This window comes from Vidua chalybeata, chromosome 1 (genome assembly GCF_026979565.1).
Source record: "Vidua chalybeata isolate OUT-0048 chromosome 1, bVidCha1 merged haplotype, whole genome shotgun sequence".
Lineage (NCBI taxonomy): Eukaryota > Metazoa > Chordata > Aves > Passeriformes > Viduidae > Vidua > Vidua chalybeata.
The window spans coordinates 89,142,126-89,156,913 of record NC_071530.1 but is presented as its reverse complement, the minus strand read 5'-3'; the positions used below and the strand labels follow the sequence as shown (position 1 = coordinate 89,156,913).

The 14,788-nt window shown below is 42.5% G+C and overlaps 1 protein-coding gene across 4 annotated transcripts in view; it reads left to right on the top strand.

The window, feature by feature from the left end:
- The first annotated feature begins 7,090 nt into the window (after positions 1-7,090).
- The window catches only part of TERT (telomerase reverse transcriptase), a 30,335-nt gene continuing 22,637 nt past the window's right edge, over positions 7,091-14,788 (top strand). For 3 of the 4 annotated variants that reach the window (XM_053954840.1, XM_053954851.1, XM_053954836.1), the window contains exons 1-3: positions 7,127-7,508; positions 8,510-10,400; positions 13,361-13,556. In XM_053954840.1, coding sequence (XP_053810815.1) covers positions 7,203-7,508; positions 8,510-10,400; positions 13,361-13,556 — 2,393 coding nt within the window. In that variant the 5' untranslated portion in view covers positions 7,127-7,202. Of the gene's footprint in view, positions 7,509-8,509; positions 10,401-13,360; positions 13,557-14,788 lie in introns of all 4 variants that reach the window. The other variant, XM_053954862.1, reaches the window with a different exon arrangement.

The following is a 14,788-nucleotide window of genomic DNA, read 5'->3' as shown; positions in this document are numbered from 1 at the left end:
CTGGACTCTGGCTGTAGATGGCCCTGAGTGCCTCTGAGCTGTGACAGAGACTGTGCTCCATTCCTGCACAGCTCTTCAGTTCCATACCCTGCTACTTCCTGCTCATCATTTCCTGCTGTTCTCCAGGAGGCGACCTTCCACCCTTTGGACTTTATTCCCCAGGAGCCACAGGACAAATGGATTTACAAAACAGCAACAGCACAGGCAGGCTTTTCTCACCAGCAGAGTTCAAGAAGTCTGCTCTGCTGTGCTTCTGTCCCTCTGGAGCAGGGACTATGGATGCTGCTAAGCTGCAGCCTCAGCACCAGTACATGTTCCCTTTTAACATGACACTCCAGTAACTCAGCTACAGCACCTACAGCTCAGCAACAGAAGCATTAAGACACAAAATGCTGTATTTTGTCTGCAAACACCACCACGCTTTCCAGTCTTTTTCTATCAGAAGATAAATCTCATCTTGAAGAAGAAAAATGTGTCAGTTTATTGGTAATACCCTTTACATTAGCTTTTCCTTATTGTACAATCTAAAAGAGGTGAGAAGGGACTTCAGGAGGCTGCCCACTACCAGCACAGCCTCTTACCCCTCTAAACACTAATTATGCTTTCCTGATAGTCCCATGTAAAGACCTTGAGTGAATAAATCTAACACTATGCATTGAGAAATGGAGCCAGAAAGTGCCCAGCCCTCCCAGATGCCCAATGACAGTCTCTGACTGTTCCCCATCTCCCACTAAGAGAAGTTTGGCCCTGTGTGAGGATCGATGCACTTTTCCAGTGGTTACAGAAATACAGAGAAAAGACATTAAGCTGTTAGAGAGTATCAAAGGAGAGGAACAAGGATGGTGAAAGGACTGTAGGGGACATTTTATGAGGAGCAGCTTGAGGTCACTTGGTCTGTTCAGTCTGGAGAAAAAGAGACAGGAGAGACTTTATTGCAGTCCAAAACTTCCTTTTGAAGAGGGGAAGCAAAGGGGAAGGTTCTGATCACTTCACTCTCATGACCACTGACAAGACTTGAGTAAACAGCATTAAGCTGAGTCAGGCGATTTGGATTGGTATTTTATTAGGAAAAAGTGTTTCACCCATAGCACGGCTGGGCAAGGGAACAGGCTCCCCAGGGAAATGGTCACAGCAGCAGCCTAACAGAGTTCAAGAGGTGTTTGGACAATGCCCTCAGGCACATGGTGTCAGTCTTAGGAATGGTGCTGGGTAGGGCCAGGAGTTGGATTTGATCATCCAGATGTGTCCCTTCCAACTCAACATATTCCATTTAAGAATTTTCTCTTAGTATAGAGGGAGAACTGTGATGTCTCTTTTTTTAAGGATATCTAGAGCAAATCAGTTTGCTTCAGCTATTTCTTTAAGCTATTCTATTTCTTACTGCTCCTTTTAATGGGTCTCTAAAAATCCTGGTTTGATTTGGGTTTTTTTAATTATTCTTTTTAGAACCGCCCCCTCCTTCATCAGAAGGAAGAAAATAGATTCAAAAGGCACTTTTAACACTGGGGCATTTTGGCTCATGCCTGCCTACATTTAGTTAAAAGAGTAGGATAGCTTCTCCCCTGGTGCCTCCTGCTTTCTGTTTAGTGATACTCTGTCCTTTTAGTCCTTGCCATATGGTACCCATAAAACATCTTGCAAGCTGTTTTGAGTCTGTGTATGTGTTTGGGTATAGTTGCCTCTCAGTTTCTGTCCCCTGAGGTTCTCTTTTTTCATCTCCAGCTCCACAATCTGTATTAAGAAAGAACTCTGATGGTTGCTTTTATAATGATTTGTCCTCCTCCTATTTCTTGCACACCTGCAAAGACTTGTGAACTATCTTTCTCTTATTTTGGACTTTTAAAAGTTGACTTTGAACATTTTTACCAGGCTTTATTTGCCTGTTGCAGTCTCTAGCCTGAAGTTAGTCTGTGTCAAGCAGCCTAAAGCCAGGTAGGCGTTTCATTGGTGTGGTTCATCTGTGTGCTTTGGTCCTGTTAATCACAAGCCAAATGTGATCAGGGAGCAACTGGGAATGAAAAATGCCAGTTTCCTCACTTATAAACTATTAGAGAAAAGGAGGTTAGAACTGGTTGCAGTAAATAAAATAATTTTTTTATTAAAAAAAAATTAATTTTTAAAAAAAAATTTAAATTAAAAAAAATAAAATGAGGAAAATAAAACCCAAAAAACGAAAAATTATGCAAATTTACACAATTACACCACCAACCAACTGATGCCCAGCCTCTCCCTGAGCACCTTCTCCCCCCGCCTCCCAGTCTCCCCTCAGTTTTTTATGCTGAGCATGACACCATATGGTATGGAATACCCCTTGGGTCAGTTGGGGTCTGCTTTCCCAGCTATGTCATCTCCCAGATTCCTGTGCACCTCCAGCCTCCTCACTGGTGGAGTGTTGAAGGGAGCAGAAAAGGCACTGACATGCTGTAAACATTGTTCAGCAGTAACAAAAACTTCTCTGTGTTATCAAGACTCTAGCACAAGCTCAAAACATAGCCCTGAAATAACTAGTATGAAGATATTTGACTCTACCCCAGTTAAAACTAACACATGGAAAATTAATTTCCCCTCAGACTCAATAATACTGAAAGGCAGCATGAAGCCTGAGGAAGAATATGTCTGAGGAAGAGAAAAGTGTGATGAACTTGGGTGTGGCTGGCTGCCAGCCAAGAGTCTGAGATAAGGGTCAAAGAGCTTGGGGAGGAAATACTGGGATTGATGTATGAAAAGCAGCACTGAGCATTTATTAAACAGAATAGAAAAGTTTGATAGGCACGAAGTATATCTGACGCAATTAAGACCTGACTTTGAGGAGGCAAATGTGGGAGGAAAGGAAGGGCTGAACATCTGTTTTAAGGAGTAATAGGCAAGTAGAGAGAAGCTGAATCAAACAGTAAGTCTGGGGCTAGTGTTAGAAGAGTGATGGCATTCAGGGACCATCACACAGTGTGAGACACACACAGTGGCCTGAAAAAAAGCATTTAGGAGGTGAAGGGACCACTGCAGCTCTGAGGGAAAGTTCCAGTCCAGAGGATTGCGGTGGACAGACATGGGGAGAGCCGGACCCATGTAAGTCCCGTAACTGTGATAATGGTGCTAGAAAGGGCTTGTTTCCCCACATCACATGCCCTCTGCACAGGGTGAGACAGAGAACCAAATCACATCTCCATTTATCAAGACCACTGTAAAGAAAACAAAGACTGCAGATTTAAGCCAACAGAGAAGAGAGCAAGTCGCTATCACAACAGGCTTCATTCCACAGCAGATAAAAGCCATGACACGTGATGGACACTCTAAAGAGGGATTACACTGAGCAGCTGGTTAGGCTGAAGGGATGTCCTTGATTAAAGGCACATTACTGTATGATCTGTCTCAAGCAATAGCCTCAGGTGAGACTGGCACCAAGGTCAGCCGCATTGGCTGAAGATGCCCTAGTCAGTGATGACTGATGGATGTGATGGGCCAAAAAGGGGTCTTACTCTGACAAATTGTACTGGGTCTGGCAAGGACAGAGTTACCTTTCTTCAAAGCAGTCTGTGTTCTTCTTTGGGTTTGTGACTAACAGACAGCACACCCAAGTCTTGATACTGCTAAGCAGTGCTTGGAACAGCATCAGGATTTCTTTTTTCCCACTCTGTCTCCAACATGAGCAGACTGGGGTGGGCAAGAAACTGGGAGACACAGCTGGGACAACTGACCAAAGGAATGTCCCCTTGTATCATATAATATCATCCTCAGCAAATGTAATGCTGACTCCTCCAATGTGCCATTCTCTACTACAGAGTTAGTCAACTTTCACAGCTGAGTCATCAGATTTACTTCTAGGTAGTCCCTATGATATCCTTTGGGATTCTTGATGTCAGGTTGCGTATTTCCATAGCCTGTGATACAGAAACTTTCTGTCTTGACATTGGTAATCCCTGAGTTCCTTTAAACTCACTGGTAATTACCATCTAATTTTAGAGACTCACTGGTTTTTGTATTTTTTTTTCCTCTTTCTTGAACAACATAATTCACAATACTCAACCTTGAGACTGTTCATGCTGTGTGCAAAGATTTCACACAGGACCCTCCCTCAAGTTTCTCAGTATTGCCATGATTGTCCTAAGTGTTCCTTCTCTATCTTTGCATTATAGACTTCCTGGCAAGCTGTTCCACTTCTGATGTTTCATGTTTCTTTCAACTTTGAGAAGTTATTAATCAAACTAATCTGATATTGTTTGATTTGTTTTTTCACTTTTCTATGTGAACACAGATTCAGCTTTTTGAAAGACATCTTACGTCTTCATCTTGTGACATTTCTTCTAAGAGTTTCCTTTAGCCTTCTCAAATGGAGCTTTGAAAACAGAGGCATATTTGCAGAAAGCTTGCCTCTTTAAATGGCCATTACTGAAGCTGGACCCAAACATAACATCTCATTTCCTTTCACTTTGTTGCTTGACCGTAAAAACAGCATTTAATTTTTAACATACCACTGTCATCATCCATTCCCAGGGTAACCCCCTTTCACAGAAACTGGTTGTAAAGCAGGATGTGGATAAGGTTAAGTATGCCTTGAAGCACAAATTTTGTTGAGAACTGACCCCATTATTTGTCCAGATCTGCATTCCCAGTAAAAGAGTGATATTGTAGTGAGCACAGAAAACTTTGCACCAGTGAGCACAGAAAGCATTCCACTAAGGGTCACTAAAGTGATTAGAGAGTGGGACCTATGAGGAGATGGTGAGGCAGCTGGAGGAAAGGTTCAGTGGGGATCACATCAAAGTGAATAAATACAAGATGGGTCCAAATTCTTCTCAGTGGTACCCAATATCAAGATAAGAGGCAGTGGGCACAAATTAAAATAGAAGAAATCCCATTTAAACATTACTTTTTTTTTTTTTTAAGTGTGATAAAGCACTGGAGCAGATTGTGCAGTGAGGTTGTAGAGTCTCCACCCTTGAGGGTATTAAAGCCTGATTTGACATGGCACTTGGCAGTCTGCTCTAAGTAACCCTGCTTTGAGCAGCAGAGTGGTCTAGATAACTCTACAGAGCTCTTTCAACCTCAGCTATTCTATGTCTCTGTGATTCTATTTTCCTTATTCATCCTGTCACCCCTCCAAAAAAAAAAAAAAAAACCCAAAAGCCAAAAAATCAACCTTACTCTTGTTCCATGTTACTTCATTCCCCCTCTCCCTCCTGAATTTTCTCCCCAGCCCAATGGTAGACACAGGAAAACACACAGTACCTGTGAAAAGAAAGAGGAGAGAGCCCCCCCTTAGCTCAGCTGCAGCAGCCCTCTCCCCCTCCACCACTGCTGTGGTTATTGCCACCAAGGAGGCATCAGGAAGAGGCACAGGCTGGGACCTGCCAGCAGCTGGTAGAGACTAATCCCTTTTTCTTCCTTTTCCTTTTACTTTCTTCCTGAACATGCTTGTCACAGGAAATGGTGAACCTTATGTTTGTCACAGGCAACATTCTACCCTAAGGGTGCTGTCACCTTTGAAGCAACAGAGATATGGGGGGAAATACATGTTAAATAGATCCTTCAGAGGTCAGACCAAGGGCATCAGCTTTATCACTACCCTAGGTGCAGATGCTGATGGATTCAGACTGTCTACAAATCCCCTGCCCTTCAGTATGCAGTGGTAGTGCAGTATTTCAGTTACAGCCTTGCTGAGGTGGCATGAAACCTGGTGTTATTGCTCTGCCTCCCTTGGGAATGCCAGCTGGTGCCTATCTCTGTTAAGGGCTAAAAGAGTCTGGCAAGCAGGCAGTGCTGAACTGGAAATGATGTAGGAATGCCTCAACTTGTAGGTCACAAGTTGCCAGGGAGTTGAATCCTCAGCCATGCTGATGTTAGGAGATGAGCTGCTTTGCTCCCAGGAAGAAATTAATTGTTTTAGTAGGAAAGGAGGCCAGTCCTCCATGAGCAGTGGGATGCTGACCTCACTCCCTAGTCTGTAAAGGCTTCACTTGAGGAAGGGAAGGTACACATTTCTCTGTCTCAGCAGACCCACAACTTTTACACATCTGTCCCTGCCACTGGTGAGAATTACTCACAGCATGGCACCACCACTACCAGAGACAAGACCACGGGGACACTAACATCTCCCTTCACCTAGTGACACTCCTGAAAAAATAATCTTCTCCATGATGGGATCTGTTGGATGATTCCTCTCAAAGATGAGGTACTCTCTAATCTTTGGGAAGGAGAGAAGTCTATTATATTTCTGCAGGATACTTACAGCAACCTAACTATGAAGTGTGGGTAGAAGACAGACAGTCACCTCACCCTCCATGGTAGGGTGAGGTAACTCCATCTTACCAAAACTTTTACAAAAAAGTCCTGGGTTTGTTGAATTTATGTGAAGTGTCATGCTACATTTTCTTGCAAAGGTTTTTGGAAATTCAAGTAGCATATATCAACCAGATGACCAGATAATTTTTCATGTCTTTCCAATACTTGACAGAACTCAAGGGCAGGACTCCTTATGGGAGCAATGTTGGCTGAGCAATTTGTATTTCTCCCAGCATCCCCTAATTCTGTTATTGCACAGATATTTCACATATATTGTCCTTGCCCATGGCAAGGGGGTTGGAACTAGGTGACCTTTGAAGTCCCTTCCAACCCAAACCATGCTATAATTCTAGGATTTCTACTAATCCACCTGGAACACCCATGGGGCCTAGAGACCTGCACTTCCCCAGGACTCTGCTGCAATCTCTTTCACAATCTGGCATCAAGTTTTCTGTCATGAACTCTTCAGATACCAAGGTAAATTTGGTGTAGGAGGTTATACACTACCGCAAGTGACGTGGCTTTTTCATTCATGAATTTGATGAAAAAAAAAGAAAAAAAACCAACAGGGTGAGCCACTTCGGTATTTGCAGGGTTTAGTATGTTCATCTCCACCATAATCTCTCCTACAGTTGCTCTTATTTCAGATAGATCCTCAATGGAATGCTGATCCTGAGAGAAACAAAGCGTTCCTCGAAGAGGAATCTCCCGGCTCCGTCCCCGCCGGCGGAGCTGGACAGCGGCCTCCGGCCCCGCCCCGCCCGGCCCCGCCCGCCGCCGCTCCGCGGCCACGCGGGGGGCAGCGGCGTGCGGCAGCCGCGCCGCAGCTTTAAAAGGATGCTTTGGCTGGTTTCTTTTTCTCCCGCCTCACCACTTAGTGCTTTTATTTACTCATTCATTCGTCGCTAAGCAGCTGCTCCGCGATGCCCGGCGGGCGAGCGGCGGGGTCGCAGGGGCGCCGCGGCTGCGCCAGGTGGACCCGTGCCCTCTTTGGCCGCAACATGGCGGGCAAGGAGCCCTTCACGGCCGTGCTGTCCGCCCTGCGCCGCTGCTACGCCGAGGCCGTCCCGCTGGAGACCTTTGTCCGGCGGCTGGGGGACGGCGGCGCCGGGGACGCCGAGGTGCTGCGGGCCGACGACGCCCCCGGCTACCGCAACTTCGTGGGGCAGTGCCTCGTGTGCGTCCCCCGCGGCGCCCGCGCCATCCCACGGCCCTTCACCTTCCAGCAGGTAGGAAGGGGCCCGGGAGCGAGAGCCCTGCCGGGGCTTCCCGGGGACAGCGCTTCCCGCGCTCCGTGCGTGCGCGGGGGCGGCGCGGCGGCCCTCGGCCCCTGGCGGCTGCTGCCGGGCGGGCCTGGCCGGCTCCCACAGCCGTCTTTCTCCGCTCCATCCTGGCCCCAGAGCCAGCGGGGAGCGGTGGGAATCAGCCCCTGCCTCTTCTTGGGGTGGGAGAGCAAGGCCCAGGTGCCGGCGTGGCGCGGGCGGATAGCGCTGCAGGTCTGCGTGCGTGGGGCTCCTGACTCCCTGCCTGCCCATATGGGTAGGGATGAGCAAGAGGAAAGTGGCCGGGGAGCGACGGGGGATGGAGAGTGCCCCAGTCTTGAGAGATTTAAGAAGAGGCGGGTAGAACGGGCTGCAGGTCAGTGTTTAAACAGAGGAGAAGCTTTTCAGGGAAGACCGCTTTTTTTCTAGCGCCATATGAGCAAAACTGTGCTGTGGTAGGAAGGAGATGCTGCAAACCCAGGACAACTTGTTAAATGGGTTTTGGAATTGTGTGCCGAGTCGTTTAGTTGAATTATCCTTTACATGAAAGGAAATGGAGGCCTCAAGAAAATTAGCGTTAGTTTCCTGGAGGTTGGAGCCTGCGCGAGCACGTATGCGTGCCTGCAAATGTGGATCTGCGAACACGGATTCACTGGAGGCAGTGAAGTCTGAGCTGCTTAAGGGGAATAGTGTAGGGCGTTTTCTGGGCATAAAAGCCAAGATCAAAAGGGCAGATGTTAAAAAGACTTCCTTCAAGTCGTTGGCTTATGTTGTTACATATGAACATCTTGCGTTATGCTTGGAAAATCTTAATTTTTGAGTGTGATGCTTGTGAATAATTAATACTGCTTTGAAAGCTGATGTCTAGGGCTGTGTATCTTTGCATGTGTTTTTATTTAAAGGGTATATTGTGGTTTATGGAGGAGTAAGTGAAAAAAGCTAATTATCTTTTTTCTTTGTTTCTTCAGTTATCTAGTCAGAGTGAGGTCACCGCAAGAGTCGTTCAGAGACTGTGTGAAAAAAAGAAGAAGAACGTCCTTGCATATGGATACTCCTTACCAGATGAAAACAGTTCTCAATTCCCAGTCATGCCACTTTCAAAGATACACAGCTACCTACCCAACACTGCCACAGAAACTCTTTGTATCAGCGGCTTCTGGGAGACACTGTTGAGCCGGATAGGGGATGATGTGATGATGTATTTATTGGAACACTGTGCAATCTTTATGCTGGTTCCCCCCAGTAATTGTTACCAAGTTTGTGGACAACCAGTTTATGAACTTATTTCACATAGTGTAGACTCATCCCTGGTATTTGTTAGACAAAGGTTCTCAAAGTATAAACGTACTAGCTTGCTTAAATATATGCGAAAAAGGCTTATGTTTCATAGAAATTATCTTTTAAAGTCATACAGACAAAGATATGAAGATAATATCTCCAAAATGAGAAATGAAAGAAAGAGCACGAGACAAAGCTTAGTGCCCACTGATCAGTGTTCTGCAAAAACTGTTTCTAAAGGAAGCAAACAGATCAGAATGGTTACTGAAGATCAGGAAAAACAGAGTAGCTCCAGTTCATGTGTTTCAGCCACAGCTCCATCTCTAAAAAGGAAGATTCATAGAGAACAATTTGAAATTCCAGCCAAGAGGGCAAAAATAGGGGAGAAAGAGAGAGAGGAAAAGGCTTGTAATCTTGTTCCTGATGTAAACCAAAGCAGTTCCGAGAGATCTGAAACTGGGTATGTAGCACCACGTTCTGAAAGAGTCATTAAAACCCCCTGTATTTCTGAAAGAAGTAACAGTGCTGTGTCTGGTCCTTCTTTAGTTCACACATCTTGTGGCAGGAGGAAGTTTGTGGCAGTCTCCCTTCTGCAGAGATTTCAGAGTAACGAACCTTTAGAGTCCAACACTGAAATGCAAGCAGAATCCCATAGGAAAAGAGTAGAGATTCATACATATGAATCTCATTTGGCTTCAGGACAAACCAAACCTGTGGAGGGTACTTCAAAATGCAGAGAGCAGGAAAGTCCCCAACCTCATTTATCAAAGAAGTTAACAAATAGACTCCTGAGTTCTGCAGCATACATTGAGAGAAAGTCTCTTCTGTATTCTTGCAGGAATTTCAAAGAATGTTTTCCTAAATCATTTGTATTGAATCGCTTGCAGGGCTCTCAGGCAGGTGGAAGATGGCTTGTAGAAGCTATATTCTTAAGACAGAATCAGGTGCATCAAAGGCATAACCAAAGTCTGCCAAAACACAAGCGGAGAAAGAAGACGTTGCCCAAGCGTTACCGGCAAATGAGGCATACATTTCAGAAACTGCTAAAGAACCATGGAAAATGTGCTTACTTAGCTCTCTTGAAAAAAAATTGCCCTGTTTGGATATCTGAAATCAGTATGACAAAAATCAAGCTGTCTTGTCAGGCAGCGTTGCCTGAGGAAGCAGAGGTTCAGAAGCAAGCAGAACAGTTTGGGAAAGAGCCTGCTAAGTGTGTGACAAGCAGCAGATGTGAATCTGGCCACACTGATTGTGTGCCAGACAACTTAGGTGCTTCCCTCACAGAACCTGTGCATGGGGAGTTGCCACGGAGTGAGGAGCAAAACCCACGAGAGGCATGCGATTCAGCCCTCAAGGAGCTCCTCAAGCAGCACAGCAGCCACTGGCAGGTGTACATGTTTGTGAGGGATTGCCTGGAGAAGGTCATTCCTGCTGAGCTTTGGGGTTCAAACCACAACAAGTGCCGGTTCCTAAAAAATGTCAAAGTGTTCATTTCCAGGGGGAGATTTGCTAAGGTTTCGTTGCAGGAGTTGATGTGGAGGATGAGAGTGAATGACTGCATGTGGCTTCGTCTAGGCAAAGGTACTTATATTAAAGAACTACATGGTGGGGCTGTCAGATGACTGGTGTTCATGTTTAAGGTGGGAAGGGGAGGATATTGAATCTGGACTCAGAATTGCTGAGTTCATTGGCAATAACCATAGCTGAGAGAGTAAACATAATAGTGTTTGTAACTGATGGTGGAAGGACACTTAAGCTTGTCTTCCATGCAATACTTTTTTGCATACATGCTATTTGTGTTTAATAGAATGATGTTTTCATAAACATGAATTCAGGACCTGGGCTAAATAAAACCAAAACTCTTTCCCATCCACTCCTACTATCCAAATTGTGGTAACTCTGAAAATCCATTGAAGTGTGACCTAAGCATGTAAGGAATAAACACTGTCTGCCTGTTTGTTACTGTAGGAGTTCAGAAAGAACTAAAATCAAGTCAAGACTCTCGCAGTAGCATGAGTTCCTCTGCTATGGGAGTGAAAAAAAGTTCTTTTTACTCCCTCACAGCAACCCTGTGAGAAAGATGTGAGTATGAGACCCATTCATACAGGGATTGCCTGCTGTAGAACCACAGAATGGTTTGAATTCTAAGTGACTTTAAAGATGTAGTTCTAACCTCTCTGCCATGCGCGTGAACATCTTCCGCTAGACCAGCTTGCTCAGAACCCCATTCAGCCTGTCCTTGAATCTTTCAGGGCTGGGACATGCACAACCACTCTGGGCAATTCGTTCCAGTGCCTTACCACCCTCACAGAAAAGAATTTCTTCCTAACATGTAATATTAACCTACTTTTTTTCAGTTTAAAACCTTTCCCCCTTCTCCTAATATTACATGGCTGTGTAAAAAGGGCTGTCATCATCTATCACCTTTTCTAGAGCCCTTCTCTAGGATCAAGAGAGCCTTACTGAGCCCTGCTTCAGCCTGGCTAATTGGTGGTGCAGAAGTCCCCAGGCTAAGCGGTCCTTGGCTAAAAAGCTCTCATGAGGGCAATAGCTGATTGCTCTAGATTGTGTATGAATCCATTTCTGTCCTCTTTTCAAATGATAGGTGAATCTTCCTTTTCTTGAGTTTGTTCTTCAGACTCTATCCCAGGATTTAAATGTAGACTGAAGTCATTGTTCTGGGGTTGACTGCTGTAGGATCTAGTGCATATTTTCATTTTTCTGTGCTTCTGTTCTTCATCTATAGTATATGGATTGTACTCCCTTACTGTATGCTTACAGTGTTTATTCTTACCTGGTATTGTACTTGGATCCTACAGTAATGTGAGCTGAAAATGGTGTTCTTTTGTTAAAAGTTGAAATAAGTTCTGAAACTGTTACAGGTTCTACAGGTGTAGAAGGAAAATCAAAAGTCTGATGTTTGAGAACTGATGTCAAAAGTAAGGGAGGTTACACTTTCGTAAGAAACTCTTAATTTTATGGAAGCAGTATTTATTTATTTATTCAGAAACTGTGGTTCAAAACCACACTTTCCAAAATACTGAGGAGTTAAAATATTTTAAAAGGCTTTATTGAAAAATATGTGTTTGATTCATAGTAATTTGGAACATCTGATCTTTGAAAAATGTAATGCCGTCTTCTCTGGCCATATTCCAGGCAAAGCAATATATAGGCTTATTTAAATTTTCATGGAAGTAGTCCCATGTGCTTGATGTTTAAACATGCTTTGAATTGCTTTGCTGCAATTCAAAGTGTTTCTTCCTCCAAAAGTAGTAGTGATTTCTTGACAATTTCCTGAATTGTAGTCATTGTTTACATCTGTTGTCAAGAACTTAGAATAGAAATAATCCATTTCCAGGGCAGCTACCTATCAGCATCCTGATTCAATTTGCATATTACAACTGCATATTGCAGCTCTTCAGTTAGAGATTTTTCCAGCAGTGAAATTTTTCCCTGATGTTAAATGGCTTCTGTTGAAGTAATACTGGTCTTTTTTTAAGTGTTGTAAATACATGAAAATGTCTCTGCCCTGGAGCATGCAAAAACTAAACAGAATAGAAAACTGAAAATTTATTTCCATTTTATAAATTTTACTGTCAGGTCTGTTGTATCAAAATTAAGCTTTTTTTTTTTTTTTTTTGACACATTCATGCCATAACCATGATTTGTGCTAAGTAGCTAAACTAATACATCTGTGTAGTTTCTTTAAGAATCCTCTTGCATTTGGGATAAATTCTACTCTTTAAACGTAATTAGAAAAATTATTTTGGAAGTTTGCCAAAGCATCAATAGTGTAGCCCAGGGTCTTACTCCCTGTTCATCTGTAGTTAGACATAATTACAGATCTATGTGACTTTAAATTCAATGGTAGTTAGGAATGCTCTGGGTTCATAATTGTTGTCCCATCTAAATGCTGGATGTACTGATAGACTTTGGGTGATTTGAATTTTTTCTTTGTCTTTTTTTGACTACAACAATAAGTTTTATATAGGATGTCTGAAATAAAGCCTAACCCTACAATTAACTAATCTTCATGTAATTGGGAAATCTAAATATCATTCTTATCCTCAAATCATCCCAGTTTACTTTTGTTAATTTTTACAGTATATCTATGTTATTTTCAGTCTTTTGCTTCCTTTTTTTTTTAACTTTTATATTGTAGTAGACTTGTTTCTTTTTAATTTACCTCTCCTTTCACAATAATCTTGCCTTTGCGCATTAAAGATCTTGCACAGTTGATGTTGGGGTAAGAAAGAAAGAAAGTCTTTGGGCTACTGTGGCATATATTTGTATCCTCTGTGTCAGTTTGTCACTGCAGATTAGTTCTGTGTTTATGCTTTAAGCTTGGGTCAGTTGCAGTATTTAATGCCCTGAAAATTTGGATTGTCATCTGTGTAATTGTTTGTACTTACCTTTTTTCTTTCTTATGACCTCAAGCTCGGGCAAGAATGTTATCCAAGTTTTTTGTTTGTGTGTTCTGTTTCTTTACTTGTGCTAAGAGTTGATAGTTACTATAACTACCTTTGAATTATTTATTGAAGGTGATCACTTTGTTCCTGCCGATGAACATTGTTTCCGTGAAGAACTTTTGGCCAAATTCCTATACTGGCTGATGGGTACCTATGTTGTTGAGTTGCTCAGATCATTTTTCTATATCACCGAGACCATGTTCCAGAAAAACATGCTCTTCTACTACCGAAAGTTTATTTGGGGCAAGTTACAGAACATTGGAATTAGGTAACACTAGAAAACTAATTAAACTTTAATGGATATGTAGAAATCATGTGTTTTGTAGTGTAAAGGTATATTTCTGCTTTAATTTATTGCCTATTTATCTTCATTTTATTTGCTTCATTTCCCAGAGGAAAATTCAACCTGTGATTGTAGCATGTACAGTTTGTAATTTCAGAAATATTTTATGTGAGACAACTAATTCAGATTTAGACATCTTTAATAGAAGAGAAATCTTTGCAATAATAAAAACCAGTATGAAGAGGATTTTGTTATGATATAAGTGCAGGTTTTATACCTTTTAACAATGAGTAAAGCATAGTGATAGAATCCCAAAGTAACCTTGTGAAAGTTCATTTTAAAAATACTCAATTTCCTTCAACTACTTTAATTTAGAAAAAGAAAAAACAAGGCTCTGCTGAAATGCTGATTTTTCATAAAAATCAGACAGTAGTCTAGTGGGTTTAGGTTTTTTTTTTTAAGGTTAAGGGTTTAGAAGCCACAGCTCCTTTTTTAGTATGGCTGTCATTCCATGCTGGATTTTTTGGTCTTAAAATTGCATGCATGTATTTAAGTTAGAGCATTATTTAAGATAAAATTTTAAACAATTAAGTGAGAAACTAGGAAAGGCAATTTTAATTAAGTGTTGTGCACCCACAACACTGCACCCACATCCTTAATTCACATTTTTCAGGTTTCATTATAAATTACTGGTGTCTAAGAGAGCTTTGGAACTGTGAAAAATTAGCGTAATTAATGTCTTGTGTTTTAGTGGCTATTTTGTAATGGTGAACCTTTTGCTTTTGCTCTGATCTTTTGGTCCGCAATGTTATATGTGTGATTTTTCCCCTCCTGCCCCATCACTCCCTGATTTCATCATTAATATCTCCAGTGCCACTCTTTGCATTTGTGTTTGCACTTAATGGGGTCTCAATCTTGTTTGCTGTCGTAGCACAGAAAATGCACTTTGAATAATAGTAGAATGTGATTTTTCAGTCCCACACATACATATTTGTCTTGTCTTCAAGACCAGCAGCTGTAGTGTTCCAATTAGTGTTTTATGCAGTTTCAGTTTACTTAGTCTATTTTTTGCCACAAAATATGATCGAGTACTGACTTTCACATAGTAGAGATACAATAAAAAATAATAGAAGTAGTCAATGATAGATTTTTTGTGGGGTTTGTGATTAAAAAAAATCAAATCACTTAGGACTTAGCTCTTTTGTTTGTGTTCCCAG